The sequence below is a fragment of the Hoplias malabaricus genome, chromosome 9, assembly GCF_029633855.1.
Source record: "Hoplias malabaricus isolate fHopMal1 chromosome 9, fHopMal1.hap1, whole genome shotgun sequence".
NCBI lineage: Eukaryota > Metazoa > Chordata > Actinopteri > Characiformes > Erythrinidae > Hoplias > Hoplias malabaricus.
The window spans coordinates 10,717,439-10,737,924 of record NC_089808.1 but is presented as its reverse complement, the minus strand read 5'-3'; the positions used below and the strand labels follow the sequence as shown (position 1 = coordinate 10,737,924).

The following is a 20,486-nucleotide window of genomic DNA, read 5'->3' as shown; positions in this document are numbered from 1 at the left end:
CTGTTGTTTTTTTGCTTTATTATGCGAGTCGAGATCTGAGTTACAAGTGAGCAAGTTTAGATCACAATCAACTAGGTGGCCCAGTAACTGTTAATTTCACTTGGTTATCTTGCCATGCATCTCTGTTGTAGCATCTCTGTTTTTTGTAGCATTGTAGCATTAGGTGTGTAGCGAGTAAGTTACATTAAGCGATAGAGCATGAACAAAAAACCTCCACCTCCACCAGAATCTTCGTCTGTTCTTCAGAGTAAATACACCAGTAAATAGAATCAGTTCATTTCTTTACATTCTCTTTTGTTATGTGTTATTATTTTTTATACATTATTTGTTATTTATAAAGTAAATCTTATTTAAAAACGTGTAACTGGGGACTGGAATGGATTAATGGCATTTCAGTTCATTTTAATTGGGAAATGATTTAAATGAATTAAACTCGTAAGTTAAGGTATAACTGTATTTAACGGCATTCAGCCATGAGAAATTTAGTGAAGACAGATACTGATTCTGAAAGACATGCCCTGGATCACAAGAGCCACTCTAACTCGAATTGTATTTGGCAGATAAATTACTCCAGAGAACACAGTTTCACTGATAACACACATCAATACAGACTTTATACCCCATATGCTCATATGCTCATCCTATTGGCAGTGCTGAATCATGAGCCAATCAAAACCAAAACCTCATTTAATGGAGTGAGGGGACAGGAACTGCTCATTATTATGAAAAAGTAGAGCCTCAATTCTACTCTGAATCGCCTCGGCTCCCTGGGATGGCCTGCAGGGATTGTGGATGTGCTGTGGGCTGAAATAATACCCACCCCCCCTCTCAATGGAAGGGGACTCTAAAGGCCTCATGGGAATGGGGCGTGGGGTGGCTATTGGGTTCTTGGCTGGCCTGCACTTCCCCCAGCTCAATCTGGGCACTCTTTATCAGACTCATGCTCTCCTCTCACAACAGGGAAGTTTTATTATTTGTGTATTTATTTATTTTTTTTAAATACTATGCTGAGATGCATTTTTCTCATTGTTTTTTTTTTTTTAACTTCCAATGCGGACAGTGTGTTCAGTGTTCTCATAAGGATGAGAGTTGAAAATGAGTTCACCATGCATAGTTATACTGCCCTTCAGAATGGGTTCTTATTCTTTCAGTTTAGCCATGCCTCTTTCCCCATGACATGAAGCTACCAAGTATTTGAACCTAACATTCTTGTCAGAAAGTGCAAAGCTTCCTATAATTTATTTTATTTTATTTTATTTTATTTTAATGGAACGCTATATAATATTTTTATGTTAAAATTGCAGCTTCAAAATCATTGTGCTACTCCACTGACCTGTAACAGGGAGACTAGAGTTTCTGTCATTGCTACTCTGGGCTCAGCACTGCAGAAGCTTCACTATGTAACTTTTGGAGGAAGGTAGGAAACCAGCCCATCCCTCCCCCTCCATTTATTTCAGCACAGTGCTGTAAACATGAATTACAGTAGGAGGAGCCCCAGGAGCAAAAACCCTAATCTTACCTAGTGTTCCTTTAAATCATGTCAGGATCAACACATTTGGATGAGAGAGAGAGAAGAGAGAAAGTAACGAATGTGTCCTAAAGCAACATCACATTTATATGTCGTTTACACACATTTCCAAATTATTACCTGTAACAATCAATTTCCAATCCAGATATGAACAATTCCCTTTTAAATGGGCCCTGCTTTGTGCAACTAATTGTGTGCCCTGCAGCCCTGCTTTAATGTTTGCCATTTATATTGTGTTTTCCTAGCCCTGCTATTAGCAAATTAACCAATCGTTAACCCTTACAGATCCTAATATATCATTATCAGGAGCTCAGTTGCCTTTCTGCAGGGTGAGTCTTTATGAAAGTTCATCAGCACTGATCTTTTCCTTTTCCTTTTTTTCTTCTCTCTCTCTCTCTCTCTCTCTCTCTCAGGTCAGGACCGTAGTGAGCAGGCTCTGATTAAGCGCTTCAGGGGAGATGGTGTGCGCTACAAGGCTAAGCTTATTGGTATTGATGATGTGAATGCAGCTCGTGGAGACAAGCTCTGCCAGGACTCCATGATGAAGCTGAAGGTAAAGCTGTTTGACATGAAGCAGGAAAGCCTTTGGAGAGACTTAACATGAGAACTGTGTGTGACTTACTGCTGAGGTGTGTAAACGAGAAAGTACCTGGCTTGATCCTAGGGAAAATAGCCAATGCTGTATGTCCCTTTTTCTTCAAGCAGAACTGAAAAAGGACTTTTCACTGAATTGCTTCTGGGAAATGTACTCAGGTAGCAATCAGTCAGTCAGTCTGCCCACTGCTTTAAAGACTCTGAGCGGGTGTAGAATATATTAGGTGTACAAATAACTCTCAAATAATTTTTGTGTAATGTTTAATTGTAATTAGAAATTCAGACATTCTCCTACTCTTTTTCATTTGATGGTTATAGCATTAAAACGTACTATTTTTAATTTAATAGCAATTAAAAATAATATAAAAAAAAAAGAAAACCTAAAAGTTATTAAAGGCAAAATCTATGATTGTACTCAAAAAAAACACTTTGCAAACTTCAGATGTGTCGTCATGGTTTACTAGTTCTCTAGATTTCTTTGTGCACTGGATCATGAACTGAGATGAGGATATTGCTTTATTCCTGCTCCATAGGTAGGTAATATTGACATACTTTTGCTGTTTCATATTGTTTAGACAGGAACCCACTCTAAATTTGGGAAACTGCTAACAGCATGAAAGTAAACACAGAACGAAACGGCTACAAATCTACACAACATGAGTTACAAATGATGTTCTGTGATAATTCAAACAGTAAATAAAAACCTGAAAGATGCTGAGCTTCTGAACATAAACAAACCAGAGAGAACTACAGTTCCTCACAATTGTAGACATTCCTTTTAATACACTATACCCACGATCACTAACATTGGAATCACCATTGTTAAAACGTCTGTACCAAAACTCTCACATAAATTTGGATATAATATTATCCCCAACAATAGAACAAATTGATTCACATGCTTTTGCAGCACTTTTTCCTTCATGCATAAATTCTTGTCCCTTGCTATATTCAAACTACTTCAGTTTTAGGTTATTTTTTTGTTGAATCAAATGATAATGATTTCAATATGATTACCATAGAATGACAAATCAGCGGGAGAAAGTTTGAATTTTGAATTAAAAATAACACAATCACCCTCTGAAAAATTAAAGGTTTATAAAAAATCATGATAATTGTTTTTGTTGATATCTTGCATAAATATACTGTGCAATTTGTTATCTCTTATAGGGCCCACCTTTTTTATTTTTTTTTTATTTTACTCTTTCTAAGTTATAGGCTTATAATGAAAAGCTGGGATAAATTAGTATTCCACAGCAGCATTAACTGACATAAAAGTAATATATTTTCAGATTGTTGATCATATGTTCAGTGCAAAATATAGAATTTCAGTCCACCTTTATCAGAAGAGCCAAGTTTAAAGCTAACTAACTGTAAAACGTACACTAGAGCTACCACTGGAGTTAACATTAATACTAACACTATAGCTAACTGATCTGAGATTAGATGATCCGTTACTTTGCCATTTTTCACAGGGCTTTTGGGAAACCTCAGTTATAGCACTGCAAGAGTCAGAATATACTCAATTGGATTATTTAGCTTTAAGCAAATATTTATTAATTACTTTGTCCTCTACAGCCATGTATATGAGATCCATTTCTTTTCTAAGTGCCCTTTGCACTTTTTCTCCTTTGTGTATGCAGTACCAGTTAAAAGTTAGGACACAACTTTTCATTAGTCATTGGTGGAATAGGGATAGTCACTGTATAGAACTGTGTACCAGCCCCTAAATCTGCACAACCCAAGTTATGGTCTAAAACACATTAAGAAGGCAAGCTTTTCTTCAAATTAACTCTTGATGAGGCCACACTGAAAACCGTCCCAGGTGACGACCTCATGAAGCTGACTGAGAGTGGGCAAAGCTGTCATCAGAGCAAAAGGTGGCTACTTTGAAGAATCTAAAGTATAAAAAATATTCTGATTTGTTTAATACTTTTGGTTTACTACAAAATTCCATATGTGTTCCTTTATAGTTTTAATGTCTTCCATATTCATTTACAACTTACTACAATAATAAAAGAAACATAAAAAAAAGCATTGTCTTTTGACTGGTACTGTACAAACCCTCCCTGAGTGGGTGTGTCCAAACATTTGACTGGCACTGTATAGTGAGTGGATGGTCAAGAATTCTGTGACTTTCATGTTTTATGATAATCTTCATGAAACAGGCTCACACAGCTGTAGAATGCTTAGAGGGCATCAAAGATAATCCCTTCAGAGAATTTTCAGAATTTAGGTCAGTATGAAGCAATTCTGTACCAAAGGAAGAGAAAGGAAAGTAAACCGCCAGTGTGGAGATAGTTCTAATCCATTTAGGATACTCTCTGACCAAGGCATTGTTAGATATCATATCTGTAGCATATATTATTATCTTTTGACTAGGACAGTTTCATTATCAGAATATGAAATCAAGATAGTATTTTAGAAATGACTGTTGCTGTATGTTGCATGGAACGCCACACACATGGTATTTATAGTGTCAGGATAGCACAATACTACAATATACTTATATATGTTAAATTCCAGAAAGCAATATATGTTTGGTATCTGTGGCAGGAAACTTAGAAAAAATGACTGTGGATACGGGCGGCACGGTGGCGCAGCAGGTAGTGTCGCAGTCACACAGCTCCAGGGGCCTGGAGGTTGTGGTTTCGATTCCAGCTCCGGGTGACTGTCTGTGAGGAGTTGGTGTGTTCTCCCCGTGTCCGCGTGGGTTTCCTCCGGGTGCTCCGGTTTCCTCCCACAGTCCAAAAACACACGTTGCAGGTGGATTGGCGACTCGAAAGTGTCCGTAGGTGTGAGTGAATGTGTGTGTGTCTGTGTTGCCCTGTGAAGGACTGGCGTCCCCTCCAGGGTGTATTCCCGCCTTGCGCCCGATGATTCCAGGTAGGCTCTGGACCCCCCGTGACCCTAAATTGGATAAGCGGTTACAGATAATGGATGGATAATGGTTTCTTCTCTATGAAAGTGTTACAACGCCAGTGCCTACATTTCTTACATCAAATAGTTGTTTCCTTCTTTGTCAAATTGTTACAAAGCCCAGGCCTATGTTTCTAAGGTCAAATCATTAGATACTTCTCCACAGTCTACTAAAAAAAGTGTTAATAAATCTCATTCATGACATGTGAGTGATGCCAAGGTGATTTTAAAAAGTACTTTGCCATTTAAGCAGTGCTTTCAAAGTTCATACAGCTCTGAAAATGATTTAGTATGTCAGTGACAACCACATATTTATAAAGGGATACGTCATGAGCTCCTTATTAAAAGCTGTCTAAAATGTATTAAAAACATATCTAAAAGAAGCATTAAAATATAGAACTTTCTATAATTTATACACGTTTTGTTGAAGAGCCTTGTGCAGGAGTGGATAAAACTATGTTGTAGCATCATTGTGATAGGTGTGGTTTGGAATGTAAGTAGTAAGAGGAGAATATGGAAGTAGTTTCATGACAATTTTTTTAATAATAGAAAAAAAACAGGTTGGATAAAAAATAATTGAATGAATTCTTACTGAATTATAAGTGGCTTATATTTTTTATGTGTGCAGTTTAACCAGTCAGTAAAAAAGTTAATTTGAACTCTCAATAATGTCAGCCAGAAGAGATGATTTTGTAACAGATCTGAGTTTTCCGCCATGTTCTCTGGCCACTGAGGACCCAATGTTTAGGGGCGTGTCTGGGTCCAGAATGAGAGTCCAGCTCCAGTCTTGGGGTCCACAGCCCAACTTTGTTGGGGTAATATGTGAATGAACTGAAATTCTGTAGAGCAGTTGGTCACCAGGAGTTGAGCTGGATACCACTGGACTGTGATAAATAAATGGGTAATGTGTAGCAAAAGGGCTTAAACCACAGAACTGCAGATGAATAATACCCGTGACTAGAAACATCTGTAAGATATAAAGTATTAATTTTGAAAGCATTTTGTTAAACATATAATTGTAATTCATAGTTCAAACATTTTCCTGCTCTTTTGTCATTTTGTGGTAACGGTTGCATAGTGTCACACCCTGGTCCTGTCATATCTGTTTTCCCGGCCATGTGCTTGTGCACATGGTTCTGTTTGTTATTGTTTCTCAGTTCCTCAGCCTCATTAGTGTCTCCTTTGTAATCCTACCTCCTCGTTCTTTTCCAGGTGTCCCTTGTCTGTGTTGTGTATTTAAGTTCCCTTGTCTTAGTGCCTCTTTGTTGGATTTTCCACCTTCGTTTCACTCTCTCTAGTCTGTCTGTCATGTATAATCCTAGATTTGCTTCTCTTCCATTTGTTTGTCAGTCTGTTGTCTAGTTTAGCCTCTTTAGCTCTGTCTGTCTGTTTACCTCGCTCTGTCCAGTTCCCTGTTTGTCCAGTTCTCTCTCTTTCTGTCCAAGTCTTTCTGTTCACATCATTTTTTCCAAGTCTCTCTGTCTAGGTCTTTCTTTGTCCAAGCTCCTGTCAAGTCTGTCTGTTTTGTTATCTTTTGTGTAAAGTCCATTGTGTTATTGCAAGTGCGTCCGCCTCCGTCAGTCCGCCCGGTCCTGACACATAGCATTAAAAATGACAATTGCCATTTTATTAGATTTAAAATGATATGAAAATAAAGAAAGTATAAATGTGCTGTGTTCACAATTGCTAAAAATCACCTCCTTTATGGGAACACGAGGTATGATTTGGGCATTTTTGGTCCTGGGCTTCCCTAGTGTAATTCAAATTTACTGAACTGTACTGAAATCAATGAGGAATGTGACCGAGAGGGGCTTTCCTGCCCTCCTTCAAAAGTTACATAGTGCTGTTTCTGCAGTGCTGAGCCCAGAGTAGTAGTGACAGAGGTTTTGTTTTCCCTATTACAGTTAATTGAAGCACTACAATGATTCTGACGCTTTCATTATAAGTTAAAAGTATTACATAGTGTCCTTCATCTAAACCAAAACTCACACGTACTTTGGTATACAATGTTGTTCCAAAGAACAGAACGAATTGAAGCACATGTTTTTGGCTTTTCCCTGATGGAACTCCTAACGAATGCAGTGATGAATAAATTCTCCTCGGTTGCCATTTTCAAACTACTTAATTTTAAGGTTATTTTTTGTGGATAAAATAATTGTTCTTTTCTAATACTAAGCACCAGTTGCGCTAAAATGCCAGAAATTGTGTTTGAATTAAACATTACACAAAAACAATTTCAAACTTATTTGTGCACTATTTTTCATAGTTAAATGAAACAAACTACACAGCAAACAAACTCTCTTTGTTAATTCTGTCTGGACACTCCTGGCACTATTAAGACACAAGTAGCTTTTGGCACTTCACAAGAGCCGGGATTTACATCAATGACAGTCTGTGTCCTTGTTACAGTATTGCCTATCCATAGTCTCTTCCACACGATTCTCTAAAAGAACCTTTTAAAAGGTGTTCGGTATAGCTCCAAAAACTGTCCCTCTTTGTCATGAGCCAAAGAGCCCTTTTCTCTATACAAGTCCCTGCTACGAGGGCAGGCTGCTATTACGTGAGTAGGCATTGAGAGCGCTCCAGCAGCCTGGTCTTCAAAGACTCACAACAGCGCTAATCCAGTGAAGGCGCTGGCAGCTTGTCGATTAGCGTCCGAGCTGAAACGCAGTGTTCAGCAGCCCTGCTCTCTTTTTGTTCCTCTGTCAGGCTTCAGCAGTGCTCTGACAGGTCACAGGGAGCTCATTAATGACTGTGCTTAGCTCTTTCGCATACGTACATCACAGCACGGGTGTTTGCCCGCAGAGGGAGGCTTTCAGCGAGAACGTGCTGTCTATCAACATTGCGGAGATGAAAGAGATGTCAGCTGATTGGCCTACTCAGCATGCGTAGGTGGGACATTTGAACTAAAAAGGAAATTGGAAACCATGGGAAACAGCAGTTTAGAGACTGCTGAATATTACTGTTACTTATTTAAAACATAGATAGTCAAAAGACCTGCACTGAGGTCAACATGTCAAGTCCAGTCAACTTTATTTATATAGCACATTTACACTGACGTATCACTGGATTAGGAACCTACCTTGCATCTACACTGCTCACTGTCCTTTTGATCAGCTCCACTGACCAGACAGGAGCACTTTGTAGTGCTACAATTACAGACTGTAGTCCACCTCTTTCTCTACGTACTTTCTTTTTGCCATCTCACTCTATTCTTCAGTGGTCATGACCCCACAGGGCAGGCGTGATTTGGGTTGTGGAACATTTTCAGCACTGCAGTGATACTGATGTGATGGTGGTGTTTTAGTGTGTTGGGCTGGGAAGGGTTGGGGGGTGGGGTCCATGTAATCTTTGTAACCAAGGTCAGAGGCACTTTACCGTTTAAGGTTTTTATTTTTATTGTTCTTCCTTCTTGTCTCCTGCAGGGGATTGCTGCCTCTGCAAGGTCCAAAGGCGAACACAAGCAGAGAGTGTTCTTAACTGTCTCCTTCAGTGGCATAAAGATCTATGACGAGAGATCAGGGGTGAGTAGTCCTGTCAGCATTATTGTATATAATCATTTATTCATTGATTGTCTGTAACTGCTTATCCAGTTCAGGGTCGCGGTGGGTCCGGAGCCTACCAGCAATCGCTGGGCGCAAGGCGGGGACACAAGTCCTTCATAGGGCAACACACACACTCACACATCCATTCACACACTCACACTTTTGGACACTTTTGAGTTGCCAGTCCACCTACCAATGTGTTTTTGGGCCATGGGAGGAAGCCGGAGCACTCAAAGGATACCCATGCAGACACAAGGGGAGAACACACCAAACTCCTCACAGAAAAATCACCTGGAGCAGGAATTGAACCCACAAGCTCCAGGATCCTGGAGCTGTGTGACTGCAACACTACCTGCTCCGCCACCGTGCCGCCATGTATATAATCAACTGGTCACAATTATTTTAACGCAGTGTCATTGCTTTTACAATTTTAATAGGTGTACAAGCAAGTTTTATAGTTTAAAAAAAATTAATTTATTTTTAACAGAACAACAGTAAATTTAACCATCAAAATATTCTTCACTGTAATCCATCACCTTCAGTCTATGTTTCGAGCTGCTTACAAAGTCCGGCAGTGAAGAAAGTTATATCTTATGATGCAATGAATTATTTGACTGTTTTTGCACCTCTTCAAATGTTTTGAAGTGTATATTGAACAAAGTATTTAGCATCGATCGGAACAAATGGTAGGCAGAAAAGGCTATGTCTAGACTATAAGCCAGGCAAGAACTTGTAATCCCTTTTTTATGATGTAAAGTTATAATTCAAAACAATATGTTTTCTCTCAGATCTGTTATAAATATATTTTTTCTATGATTCTCAATATTTATTGTCAAATTTGACGATGTACAGAATCTGCCTTTAATTCTCAGGGAGGCACAATGAAGTACGGCATTAGAGGCCTTGCCTCACATTCGATTGCGCAATTCCATTAAAACTGAACTGAGCGTGGCGAATAAGCGTGCACTCGTTATTATTTGCATGAATATCACCAATACGCTGTTTGTAGACTTCGGATTTGCATGTCATTGCTTTCCCTATTGTAGGTAATTTATTTTTAAAATGTGTAAACTATATTTATGCCTGTTAATATAGATAAAACTGCAACGAAGATGTACCATGTGAGGCAGTCATTACCTCTGTCTCAATACTGAGGGCAAGCAAGAGCCTGAGCACTGACGATGCTCCACTTCTACAACAAAGTGGCATACATTTTTTCTCCAGAAGGAAAGATGCAACACCATGCAGTGTATATTTTTTTATTTGTGTCAGAGCCATTCTTCTTGGTCCATTTCACATCATTCCAACAAGTGATAATTAAAAAATCTGGCTTAGATCCTTAAGCAGACCGCATCAAAAACACACAGATAACCAGGGAATAAAACATGACTCCAATAGGCTATGGCTATGTTAAGGATGTGAATTTAAATAGGAAAAATACCATTGCCCAATCAAACCAAGTTACTGAGAATTCATTTAATAATGTCTTTTTGGTTCATATGTGTGTAAACCTGGCTCTGGGTTGGGTTCTCCAGAACTTCCCAACCAAATGTCAACAATGTTTCCTTGACCGATTTAGCAATGTAAGCCGTTCTCCTGAAGCAATTTCACGGGGTGCAATACTTAGCTGTAAATGGATGTTTTCAATTAATTCCTTGGTTCTATCACAGCATCTGTTGATTGTATCGTCAGCATAAGGTGTTTCACCTGGTTCCAGACGTATATAATACAGCATACTCTTCATATTCCATTTATACTACCCATTGATTTGATCCTTTGGGGTTGTTAAAATAAATCTACTTAAATCCATAAATCACCGGTCTCAATTTTCCACAGTAAACACTTGCTGTTTTTTTTTTCATACAGATACAATCAATTTGTAACTTGGTCATGCTTATTCTTCTGATTCAAGTTGTGTGGCATCCATTTTCCTTCATATTGGATCTTCCCCATTGCCTCTAAACGATTGGAATCAATTTACTGAGTTACTCCACGTTGTTCAGCAAGCCCTTTTTGCATTTGAATCTTTATCAGGCAATGTTTGCCATTTATCACTTTTAACCTTCATAGAGGTATAATTTTGGAAAGAGGATTATCCCCAAGAACAGAACATATATATGCACATGCTTTTGCAGCACTTTTTTCGAATTAAGTGATGAATGAATTCCTCTCGCTAGCCATTTTACAAGCTCTTAATTTTTAGGATGTAGTTCGTTGAATAAAATGATAGTTTTCATTTTCAGTACAACGCAACTTACCATAAAATGACAAAAGAACAGTATAATGTTTGAATTATTAATTAAAATTGTATTTTGCACAAAAGCCATGTGTACAACTAATATGATTAAACCCCTGCTAAAGGAATGTACGCTGAGTACAGTGTCATAATTTTAATGTAATTTCTTGATGTGTGCTATAATCCAGCTGTTGAGGTTTGGCTGGATTCAGGGTATTTTGAGATCAAGGGAACAAACAGAGAAAAGGCTTGCCATGAATCTAACAGACTTGAGAATAAAGAATGTATTTGTGAAGTCTATATATTTGATCACATCCTCATTTCAAAGTCATGATGTGGAATTCCAGAATAAAGACAAGAAACTTTTTATTTTCCAAATGATTGATTTCATTGGCCCCTGTTGAACTGGTAGATTGGGGTGGGGTGGGGGTATAAAAACGCCATCAATGGTGCTGAATCAAGTTTGACAAGAAGACACTTGTGAATTGCGCAGCCGTGTAGTTAAATTTAAAAACAAGTCTTCAGAAGGGTCTCGTTTGGTCTTTAAAATATTAATGTGGATCTGAAGCTGGTTGGACTGGATCCCAGTCTCAGTGGTGGAGATAAGGGCTTCCCTCAGAGTGTGAAGAGCTCTCTGGAGGTTGGAGTCCTGCTGCTCTTTCTGAGGATGATGAAGTGATTTTGCTCTCCAGTTTGACAGATGAATAGATCAACGCTGCACCCATCCTCACTAATCACAGCTAATTAGCCCCAGTGCTGGAACAGCTTTTTAGATTTTATTGTGCACAGCTCAAAGTCATTCTTGTTTAACTGAAAAAATACTTCAGTCATTTATTTATTAAAAAAATAATAAATGCGTCTGTAAATATAGCATAAAATGAAAAATATATTTGCACATCCTTAACTAAATACTTGTTATGAGAGCAGAAGCTCTCCAGACTGTGAGAGCACTGTGTACAGTTCTCTTCAGGTCACCACATAGATTTTAAATTGGATTCAGTTTTTAGTTCTGGCTGGGCCATTCCAAAACTCTGATCTTCTTTCTTTTGTGAAGCCATTTATTTTTTTTGCTGTGGAGGTACGCTTTGGGTCATTTTTGTGATGAAAGGTAAAATTTCTCTTCAGCTTTTTAACAGAGACCTGATATTTGGAACTGTTCATGATTTTGTCCACCTTCACTAAAGTTCCAGTTCCAGCTGAAGAAAACAGCCCCAAAACATAATGCTGCCGCCACTATGTTTCACTGTTGGTATGGTGTTCTTTTGGTGATGAGTTGTTGTTTCTGCACCAAACATACCTGTTGGAATTATGACCCAAGTTTTAACCTTTCATCAGGCTAAAACACATTTTCTCACATGCTTTTTTGGCAGAGCTGTATGAGAGGCTGTTTAGGCCAAATTTCAAACTTACCTTTCACACACACTATCAATCCTCTCATACACACCATCAAACTACTCACACAAACCATCAAACTCTCTCACACTCCCCATCAAACCCTCTCACACTAGGGAATGAAACAGACTTTGATAGTAAGTGTATATTTGTTTGACAGTCAGTGAGAGAGACTTTGATGGTAAGTGTGTGAGAGATTGATGATTGCGTTTTCTGATTGACCTACTGTCATTTAAATTTTTTGTTTCTGATTTGCTTATAGTCAAATATCAATAACAAATTCACCCAGTGACATCAGCAAAATGGCAGACATTTTGTGACGTTGGCAACAACCAGCAGCCAATGCAACTGTTGATAAGAAGATGCTTTGTTTATTTAACACTACTAAGTATGAACATGCCAAGTGTGAACACACCCTAAAAATAGCCTGTGATATAATCCTAACCTTAACTGCTGTTTGGCATCAGCTGAGTCTCACCAGATTTTTGTAATCTTTTGATCATGTAATCAGGGTTTTGCATCTATGAGGTTGCTGTGGTGAATAGTCCTGCCCAAGGGCACAACAGCAGTGCTGATTGGACAAGAACATGAGATTCTGCTACCCTGCAGGCCTCCATCAATTGGCATGTTATTACAACCCTTCTGGAGCTTGGCAGGTGCCTGGAATACTAAGCTATACGTGTAGCACAGCCTGAGGTTTCCACTATATAATGAACTTGTTACAAATCACTGTTTACCAAAAGCGGGGCTGATTCAAACAGTGCAGCATCCTTTCTTAGTTCTGTGAGAAGAGCTAATCTGTCACTCAAGCTTCAATACATTGGTTGATCCTATGCTTTTCTGTAATGTAGCTTTTTTATTTCTTGATATCATAGTCACTGTTCTACATGCCTGACAATAGACAAAGCAAATAGACATAAGACACAGACCAGTTTAGATTCTGAGGATTAGATCAGCGCTTAATCGTTGACTTTAAACACAGATTTCGGTTGCTTATTTTGTCTCAATTTTATGGGACGAATTTGTCATTTGGCAAGAGTTTACCTCATTGTTTCAAGCCTGTGAATTTAACAGAAATGTTTAAAGTCATAAGTTTAGAATCAATTTTCAGTATTGATTATCAATGTTAGTAATTCTACCTTAGAGTTAGAGCTGTTGCCTGACATTGTAAAGGTTGCCATGTGGTTGATGATTCTGATGGTTACTAGGGTGTGATTTTCCAGCTGGTTGCAAGGATCTTACTATAGTAATCCAATTTAGGATGATGCTACATTCCAACAACATATGAAATCCAGACTGAGAGCAGGAGGTGAAAAACAGAATGAAGGAGATTGAGGCGAGGAGCCTGTATAGAGCTAGTTTGGACGATATTAAAATCACAAATTACGTTGGAAGTTATGTTTGTTATGGAGAGCGATTTTTAACTGAACTATAAGGTTAACTGATATCGAGTCGGTGTAGGTATTGTCTTGTTCTCCAAACACACTTTAACTCAAGAACAATAATACAAGCTCACAAAAGTATTGAGACATACAACTTGTTGGCTAGCATGGTACCAAAGTCCTCTATGATGACTGCCGTGTGCTTCTCTTTTGTCCTGTGGATTAATTGAAAAAATAAATACATTTAGCACCACGATGCCTCTCAGCGTTAATGTTACGGTTGTTTACTTAAATCTATCACCAGTGGACACCCACAGAATGCAGAAAATTACAATACTTGCTCCTCATATGCCGCACAATTCTGTCAGCTTTCTCTTTCCACCTTAAATGGTGTGGTAGGAATTAAAAGCTCACTTCAGCCTCATGCAGTTGTGAGGAGTACTGTGTTGGTGCGTAATAGAGCTCCCAGTATATAATTGCTATTTTCCACTGCTTGTTACCAGCTCAGCTCAGCTTGGCTTTTATGCATTTCCACTAGACAAATCTTTATTTACTTGTTCGTGTGCGGTTCCAGGCGAGCTGAGTAGGGACTAAACTGTGACGTGTAAACATTGCAGAGCACTGATTGGCAAATATAAATTAATAAATAATAATAATACACAACACTCAAATACACAACAAGTAAAAAACGCTTAACGGTAGCGGTACTGTTGTTTTGGTTCCTGTTAGAGGCATGGGAGCTGTGATAAAAAAGGTGCAACCAGGGACCAGAAAAGCATGTTGAGTCGTGCTGAGTTGAGTAGGTACCATGCAGTGGAAAAGCAACATAAAATCACTTCCTGCCCTCCATTTGCACTTCATGCAGTGACATGACGTCATCTGCAAGGTGGGTGTTATGAGTGTGTTTAGTGCAGGTGAACAAATGTGAACCAACAGTGGATTACAACAATGACGAATATTGTATGTATAATCACTTATTGTGTATTTGTTGTCATTTCTCGTGAACTTTTCTACATCAAGATTGGATCACTGCTTTTTCAGATTTGAGGCATAAATCTATCAGATATTTATAGTAATATACATCATATTAAAACTTAATTTGCAAAGTTACGCAGCATAATGTTATACTTTAGTTAATAGGTTAATCAGAATTTGCTGTGAATGATACTTTAATTAAGCATTTGTCACCCACAGGTGTTACAGCATCACCATTCTGTTCACGAAATCTCCTACATCGCCAAAGACACCAGAGACCACCGTGCCTTCGGCTACGTCTGCGGGAAAGAGGGCAACCACAAGTTTGTGGCCATCAAGACGGGCCATTCAGTGAGTGTTCAGAACCATACTCTTTAAACATACTGCAGTTACTTAGAGTGACCTTTTTTTTAACATTATTTACACTGAAGGATCACTGGATTAGGAACACCTACCTTTAATCTTCATTCTTCATCTATTTTATCAACTCCACTGACCAGATAGAAGCACTTAGAAATTCTACAATTACAGACTGTAGTTCACCTATTTCTCTACATATTTTCTTATCCTCATTTCACCCTGCTCTTCAATGGTCAAGACCCCCACAAGACCACCACAGAGCAAGTATGAACGCTGATTCTCAGCGCTGCAGTGACATTGACATGGTGGTAGTGTGTTATTATGAGTCATGCAGGTATGAGTGAGTCAGACACAGCAGTACTGCTGGAGTTATTAAAGCCCTTAGTGTCTCTGCTGTACTGAGAATAGTCCACCAACCTAAAACATCCAGCCAACAGTGTCCTGTGTCCAAAGGACTAGAGGATGACCTCAAACTGTGCAACAAATAAGCTACTGTCTTTGACTGTACATCTACAAGGTGGACCAGCAATGTGGTGTGTCTAACAGAGAGGACAGTGAGTGGACACAGTTTAAAAAATCCAGCAGCACTCCTGTCCATTCATACCAGCACAACACACACTAACACACCACCACCACGTTAGGGTCACTGCAGCGCTGAGAATGATCCACCACCCAAATCATACCTGCTCCTATGGGGCTCCTGACCATGGTAGAGCAGGGTAAAATGTGGATAAGAATGTATGCAGAGAAACAGCTGGACTATAGTCCGTAACTGTAACTAAGTACTCCTGTATGGTCAGTGGAGCTGATAAAATGCACAATGAGCGTAGATAAAGGGAGTTGTTCCAAATCCAGTAATGGTTCACTGTAGAGAACTGTGCTAATATCTTAAGACACATTTGCAACTGTTTCAAACCATCTTAGGAATAATGTTGGAGGTAAGAATATATAATATTTTATTATATTCAAATACACAAATTTAATTCCAAGTATTACAATTACAATTGTAAAATAATTACAGTTTCTTTTGATAACAGTAGTTATCTCGTTAAACAAACATAAGTGAAACATATATTAAAGCACCACTGATTGTTTTAAAGGGGACACACCTCTTTTCTGCAAGTTAACACAGTTTCTTGGGGTCATAAAGATGTCTGTGATTTACTGGTCAAAATACCACAATGATCAAATACTTCCTACCCAAATCCAAAAGCTTTTCTTAATGTAATTCTTAATTCTTGGACAGCTCAACACACTTGGAGGAGAACACTAAATGCCAGGTTTTTCTGTTAGATAATAAATGCCCATATACGCTAAAACTTTGCTAAAGGATGGAGAACACTTATGCTTCCTTGAACTCTGAATCTTAGCTTGTTGTGTGTTTTTCCTTATGGTCTTGCTTTCCTGCTTGACGTTCTCTTCCATTGCCAAAGTTATGTTCTTATGCTCAAGAACACAAACAAGGTTTGAGAACGGTTCAAGTACACGGATGTTGTTCTTACTCCGGCCAATACAACAAGCATGCATCGGTTCATGACTTGCCAACAAGAACGACTCCCATCATTCACAGTGCGATCACGAATTTGCACTTGCAGGTCACTTCTCCAGAACGTTCTTCTGAAGAATTTCCTTTTAGAGAACACAAGCTCATTGTTTGTGATCTTGGTATTGAGAAACAGCCCTAGAGTCATAACTGGGGATTAAACATACATCTTATGGTAATAGGGCTAACACTTGGACAGTTGTGCCACCCATGAACCTTATTTTCTTTAGTTCTCATCCTCTCTCTACTTGCTCGCTGTCTTGGTAGGCAGAGCCTCTGATCCTGGAGCTGCGCGACCTCTTTACACTCATCTATGATATAAAGCAGAGGGAGGAAGAGGAGAAGAAGGCTCAGAAACAGAAGCACTGTGAGCAAGCTGTCTATCAGGTACAGAAATATACCAGTAGAGAAGTTTTAAAGCAGGTTTACTGACATGGTTGTCATTGTACTGATCATTGCCATTGTGGAATCAGGAGTAATTTTGCCCATATTTGGGTGAGATACTGTAACAATGTGAATATTTTTGGGTAGTGATATAAATACAGATGTCTGAACTTCGTTACTAAATTATAATTTTTCATACTTTCTTTTAAAATAAAAACATAAAGTGCTAGAAGAATATTTACTTTAATTGACCGCAAACACATCAAGAAGCACCAACATAAACAAGCAGATATGATGAATATAATTTCAACAACTTATTTGCTGTCAAATTTTTGGCATGGCTCTTTGCTAGTGATCGATGAGTGGTTACATTTGGACTTTTTAAAAATTGAATGGCCACAATGTTTGATATTCTACTGAACTGAAATACGTGACATGGCCAGAATCTTTTGTAGATACCTTTATACAACATTCCTTTCGAAATTTAGGGGATTAAAAATGTAGTTTTCCTACTTCAGTGCTCTACAGTCAAGCCTTTGACAGTTTTGTGGAGATTTGGTGGCCATATGAGTAAAAATAATGTCAGGAACATTTACACTGAATGTCAGATATCGGAGCTGGGAATGAAGTTACACCTGTATTGACCTCTGTCCAGTTACACATTGATTGTTTGTATGTTCCCGGTTAGCACTTTTAGGGATACTAGTTGATAACAGTACATCATGCAATATATTACACACACAAACACTGTGGAAACACGTCCACATACAGCAGTCAATATTGTGTGTGTGACTGATTTTAATGAGACACAAAGAGATAGAAGCACTAATAAACTGTACAATACAGCTGTTTTTTATCTGTTGCTCATGTGTGGGCAGCCATCTCCTCATATTTAGAGTAAGAATTCTGACATTCGTTTAAAACTACTTGGAAATCAGAAATTCCGGCATTCCGACTGAACGCAGCACAGGGCAGTGGTTCTCTGCCATTTTCTGCAGTGCCCCATTTGGTAGATAAAAATATTTAAGCCCCCTCTCTGACACACCATGTTATCAGTGCTTAAACATAATCCCCCCACTTTGTTTGTCCCCCGATTTTGCTTGTATACTGCTCCAGAGTCTAGTTATGAGGTAATTTATACTTCTTTAGCTGAATAATTTGAAACTACACATGGTTACATCATTCAGACAAGCTGTTTTGCGGTTTTTGAATGTATATTTGTATGAACAGTGAGCATGAGCAATTTGCTTTGAAACTTGAAATTGTTCAGGTTTTTTTTTTCAAAGTGTCAGAACAATGTTTCCCTTTTGCTTTATTCAGAATTCTCATTTTTAATGGTTTATCTCCAAAATCTACCTCACTATTCCTGTCTGTCACAGACAATTCTGGAAGATGACACAGATGACCCTGTATATCAGGTAAGCAGAATTCAAACATTTGATATACAGCCAGATATTAACTATACATATTGAAGCAGAGGAACCCAACTGCAGTTCTGTAGAGACCGCAGCACTATAAATATTCACACATTTGATGTAAGTCAGGTGTGTTACTGTGAAGAAAACATGCTGGGAAAAACATGTAGTGTTGTAGTCCTCTACGACTGGACTTGGAATCCCTTTTGTTTTAGTTTTTTTTTTTTTTTTTTTTTTGTTCTATTTCCATGACCTGCTTTTATTAATAATTCATTTAACTCCACCATTCCAGTATACTTAATCAGTTTGCAGTAGATCACGATAGTTGAATTTTCTTTACCCATTCAACTTCTCTCATTGACGGTGTATGGATGTGCTGCCATGTTTTGTTTTTCTGTGTACACCTTTATTACTGAAAGCCATATACAGCACCAGCCGGTGCACTCTGACCTCTTACCCTTTGAATCCCAGTGCTCTTTTGCTCAAACTGAATACAGACAACCTTAACCTCTTTTTAACATGCACAGCACTGCATTAGCCCTGTAGAGGAACCCATGTAGAAGTAGATGGAATAAAGATTTTAGACAGTGTTTATCGCTGCTCTCTAGCTGCCAGTTTTCCATTGCTTAACCAGCTAATGTTCATTCTCAGAGGGAATTTTTTTCCCAACGGCGCAATGTAAGTATTGTACCTGTGTTAAACATAAGTAACATTTTCCTAGTTGCCTTTTTACCCTGTGTCCTTCGTTCAGACAGTTTTGGGAATAGAAGGGAATCATGCTTTTGGGAATAGAGCTCTTAATTGTGGCAGAACTAAGGTTAACCATTTACTAGGCTGTCAACTTGTTAGCATGGAAGCATGTTAGCATGTGCCCAGTGTTGAACCCTGTCTGACCAGCTGCCTATGTGGCCCCGCCCACTGTCTCTTTTCTCTCTCCTACCACCTCCTGCCGCGTTGCTGCCATAGTACATTGTGTTTGAAGCCGGACACGAGCCTCTCCGTGGCCCCCTATCAGAGGAGAGCGTTTACCAGGTACTCTGCTAAGCCCTGCCCCTTCCCCGTCCCAATACCTTGTTAAAAGCTGTTGAGGTGTAGAAGAGGCTTGTTTCTGATTTTAGTGAGGCTTGTCATTGTTCTGGAAGCTCTCATTGTTGTATATATATATATTTATATACTTTTTTTGTGTTAAACATTTATAGTACATTTCAGATATCATTGCGAATTTGTTTAAGCCTTCCTGGTATATTGTACATACAGCTTTTATTTATAACTGAGAAACCTTCATTACACATTTCAAAGTCAAAACTTGTGTTAATGACCTGTTACGAATTTTAGGTCCCAACGAGTCAGCAGAAAGAAGGGATCTATGATGTTCCAAAACGCCATTTTATGACTGTAGGTGCTTCTGTGTGCTGATCACTCACTGAACCCACCCACCGTTCCCCGACCCCCCTTCAACAAACCTCTTTGTGAGCCCTTAGTCACCGCCTCAGCTGAGACCCTATAGGGGGAAAATTTTGAAAACTCAATAATATCATTGAGCCATTCACAAAATGGCCGTCTGGTTCTTGGAGTTAGCAAAGAGAGGATTGAATATTGCTTCAGAATTCAGAGGGAAGTATCTGGTCTGCAGCAGAGGAACACATTACTGAGTTTAAAGTTTTCCCTGATCAACACACCTGATTCAACTCATCTCTTTAACTATCAAACATTTCTTAGTTGCTCAGGGGAGTTGTAGAAAGGGAAAACAGTAAACCAAGGACTGGATTTACAGGTGGAATTTGACTGACATTCATCTTTTGATTTTTTTTTCACGAGAGGTTTGTTCTTGGGATTCCTCTGTGTGGTTGCACTGCATGCAATTAGGTGAGGCCTGTGGCTAAAATGATACAAGTTACAGCATATATATACATGTATATATACATACAGTGAATATTTGCCTTAGACCAGTCTTCTTCATTTGTCATCAGCACTGTACTGTTTGCTTGCAACAACACTATTCATAGGCTGGTAGATAGATTGGATGTTTCTTAACAGCCATATTAAAAAATTCTTCCTGCAGTTTCCAGACTACTCACTATTTATTGAATTAGCAAAAGACACACACACACACACAAAGAAACATGTACTGCAAAGTCATCAAATCTTCAGGGTTCAACTTACTGAGCCAAAAAAGAGCCCTGCTGTCTCACTTGAATGAATTCCATGATATT

The 20,486-nt window shown here is 38.7% G+C and overlaps 1 protein-coding gene across 1 annotated transcript in view; it reads left to right on the top strand.

Annotated features, from left to right (window-relative positions):
• c8b (complement component 8, beta polypeptide) overlaps positions 1-20,486 on the top strand; it is a 97,910-nt gene that overhangs the window by 47,765 nt on the left and 29,659 nt on the right. Inside the window, exons 3-9 of the mRNA XM_066681280.1 lie at positions 1,942-2,081; positions 8,467-8,565; positions 14,791-14,922; positions 16,742-16,861; positions 18,238-18,276; positions 19,240-19,305; positions 19,609-19,668. Of these exons, the coding sequence (XP_066537377.1) occupies positions 1,942-2,081; positions 8,467-8,565; positions 14,791-14,922; positions 16,742-16,861; positions 18,238-18,276; positions 19,240-19,305; positions 19,609-19,668 (656 nt within the window). The remainder of the gene's footprint in view (positions 1-1,941; positions 2,082-8,466; positions 8,566-14,790; positions 14,923-16,741; positions 16,862-18,237; positions 18,277-19,239; positions 19,306-19,608; positions 19,669-20,486) is intronic.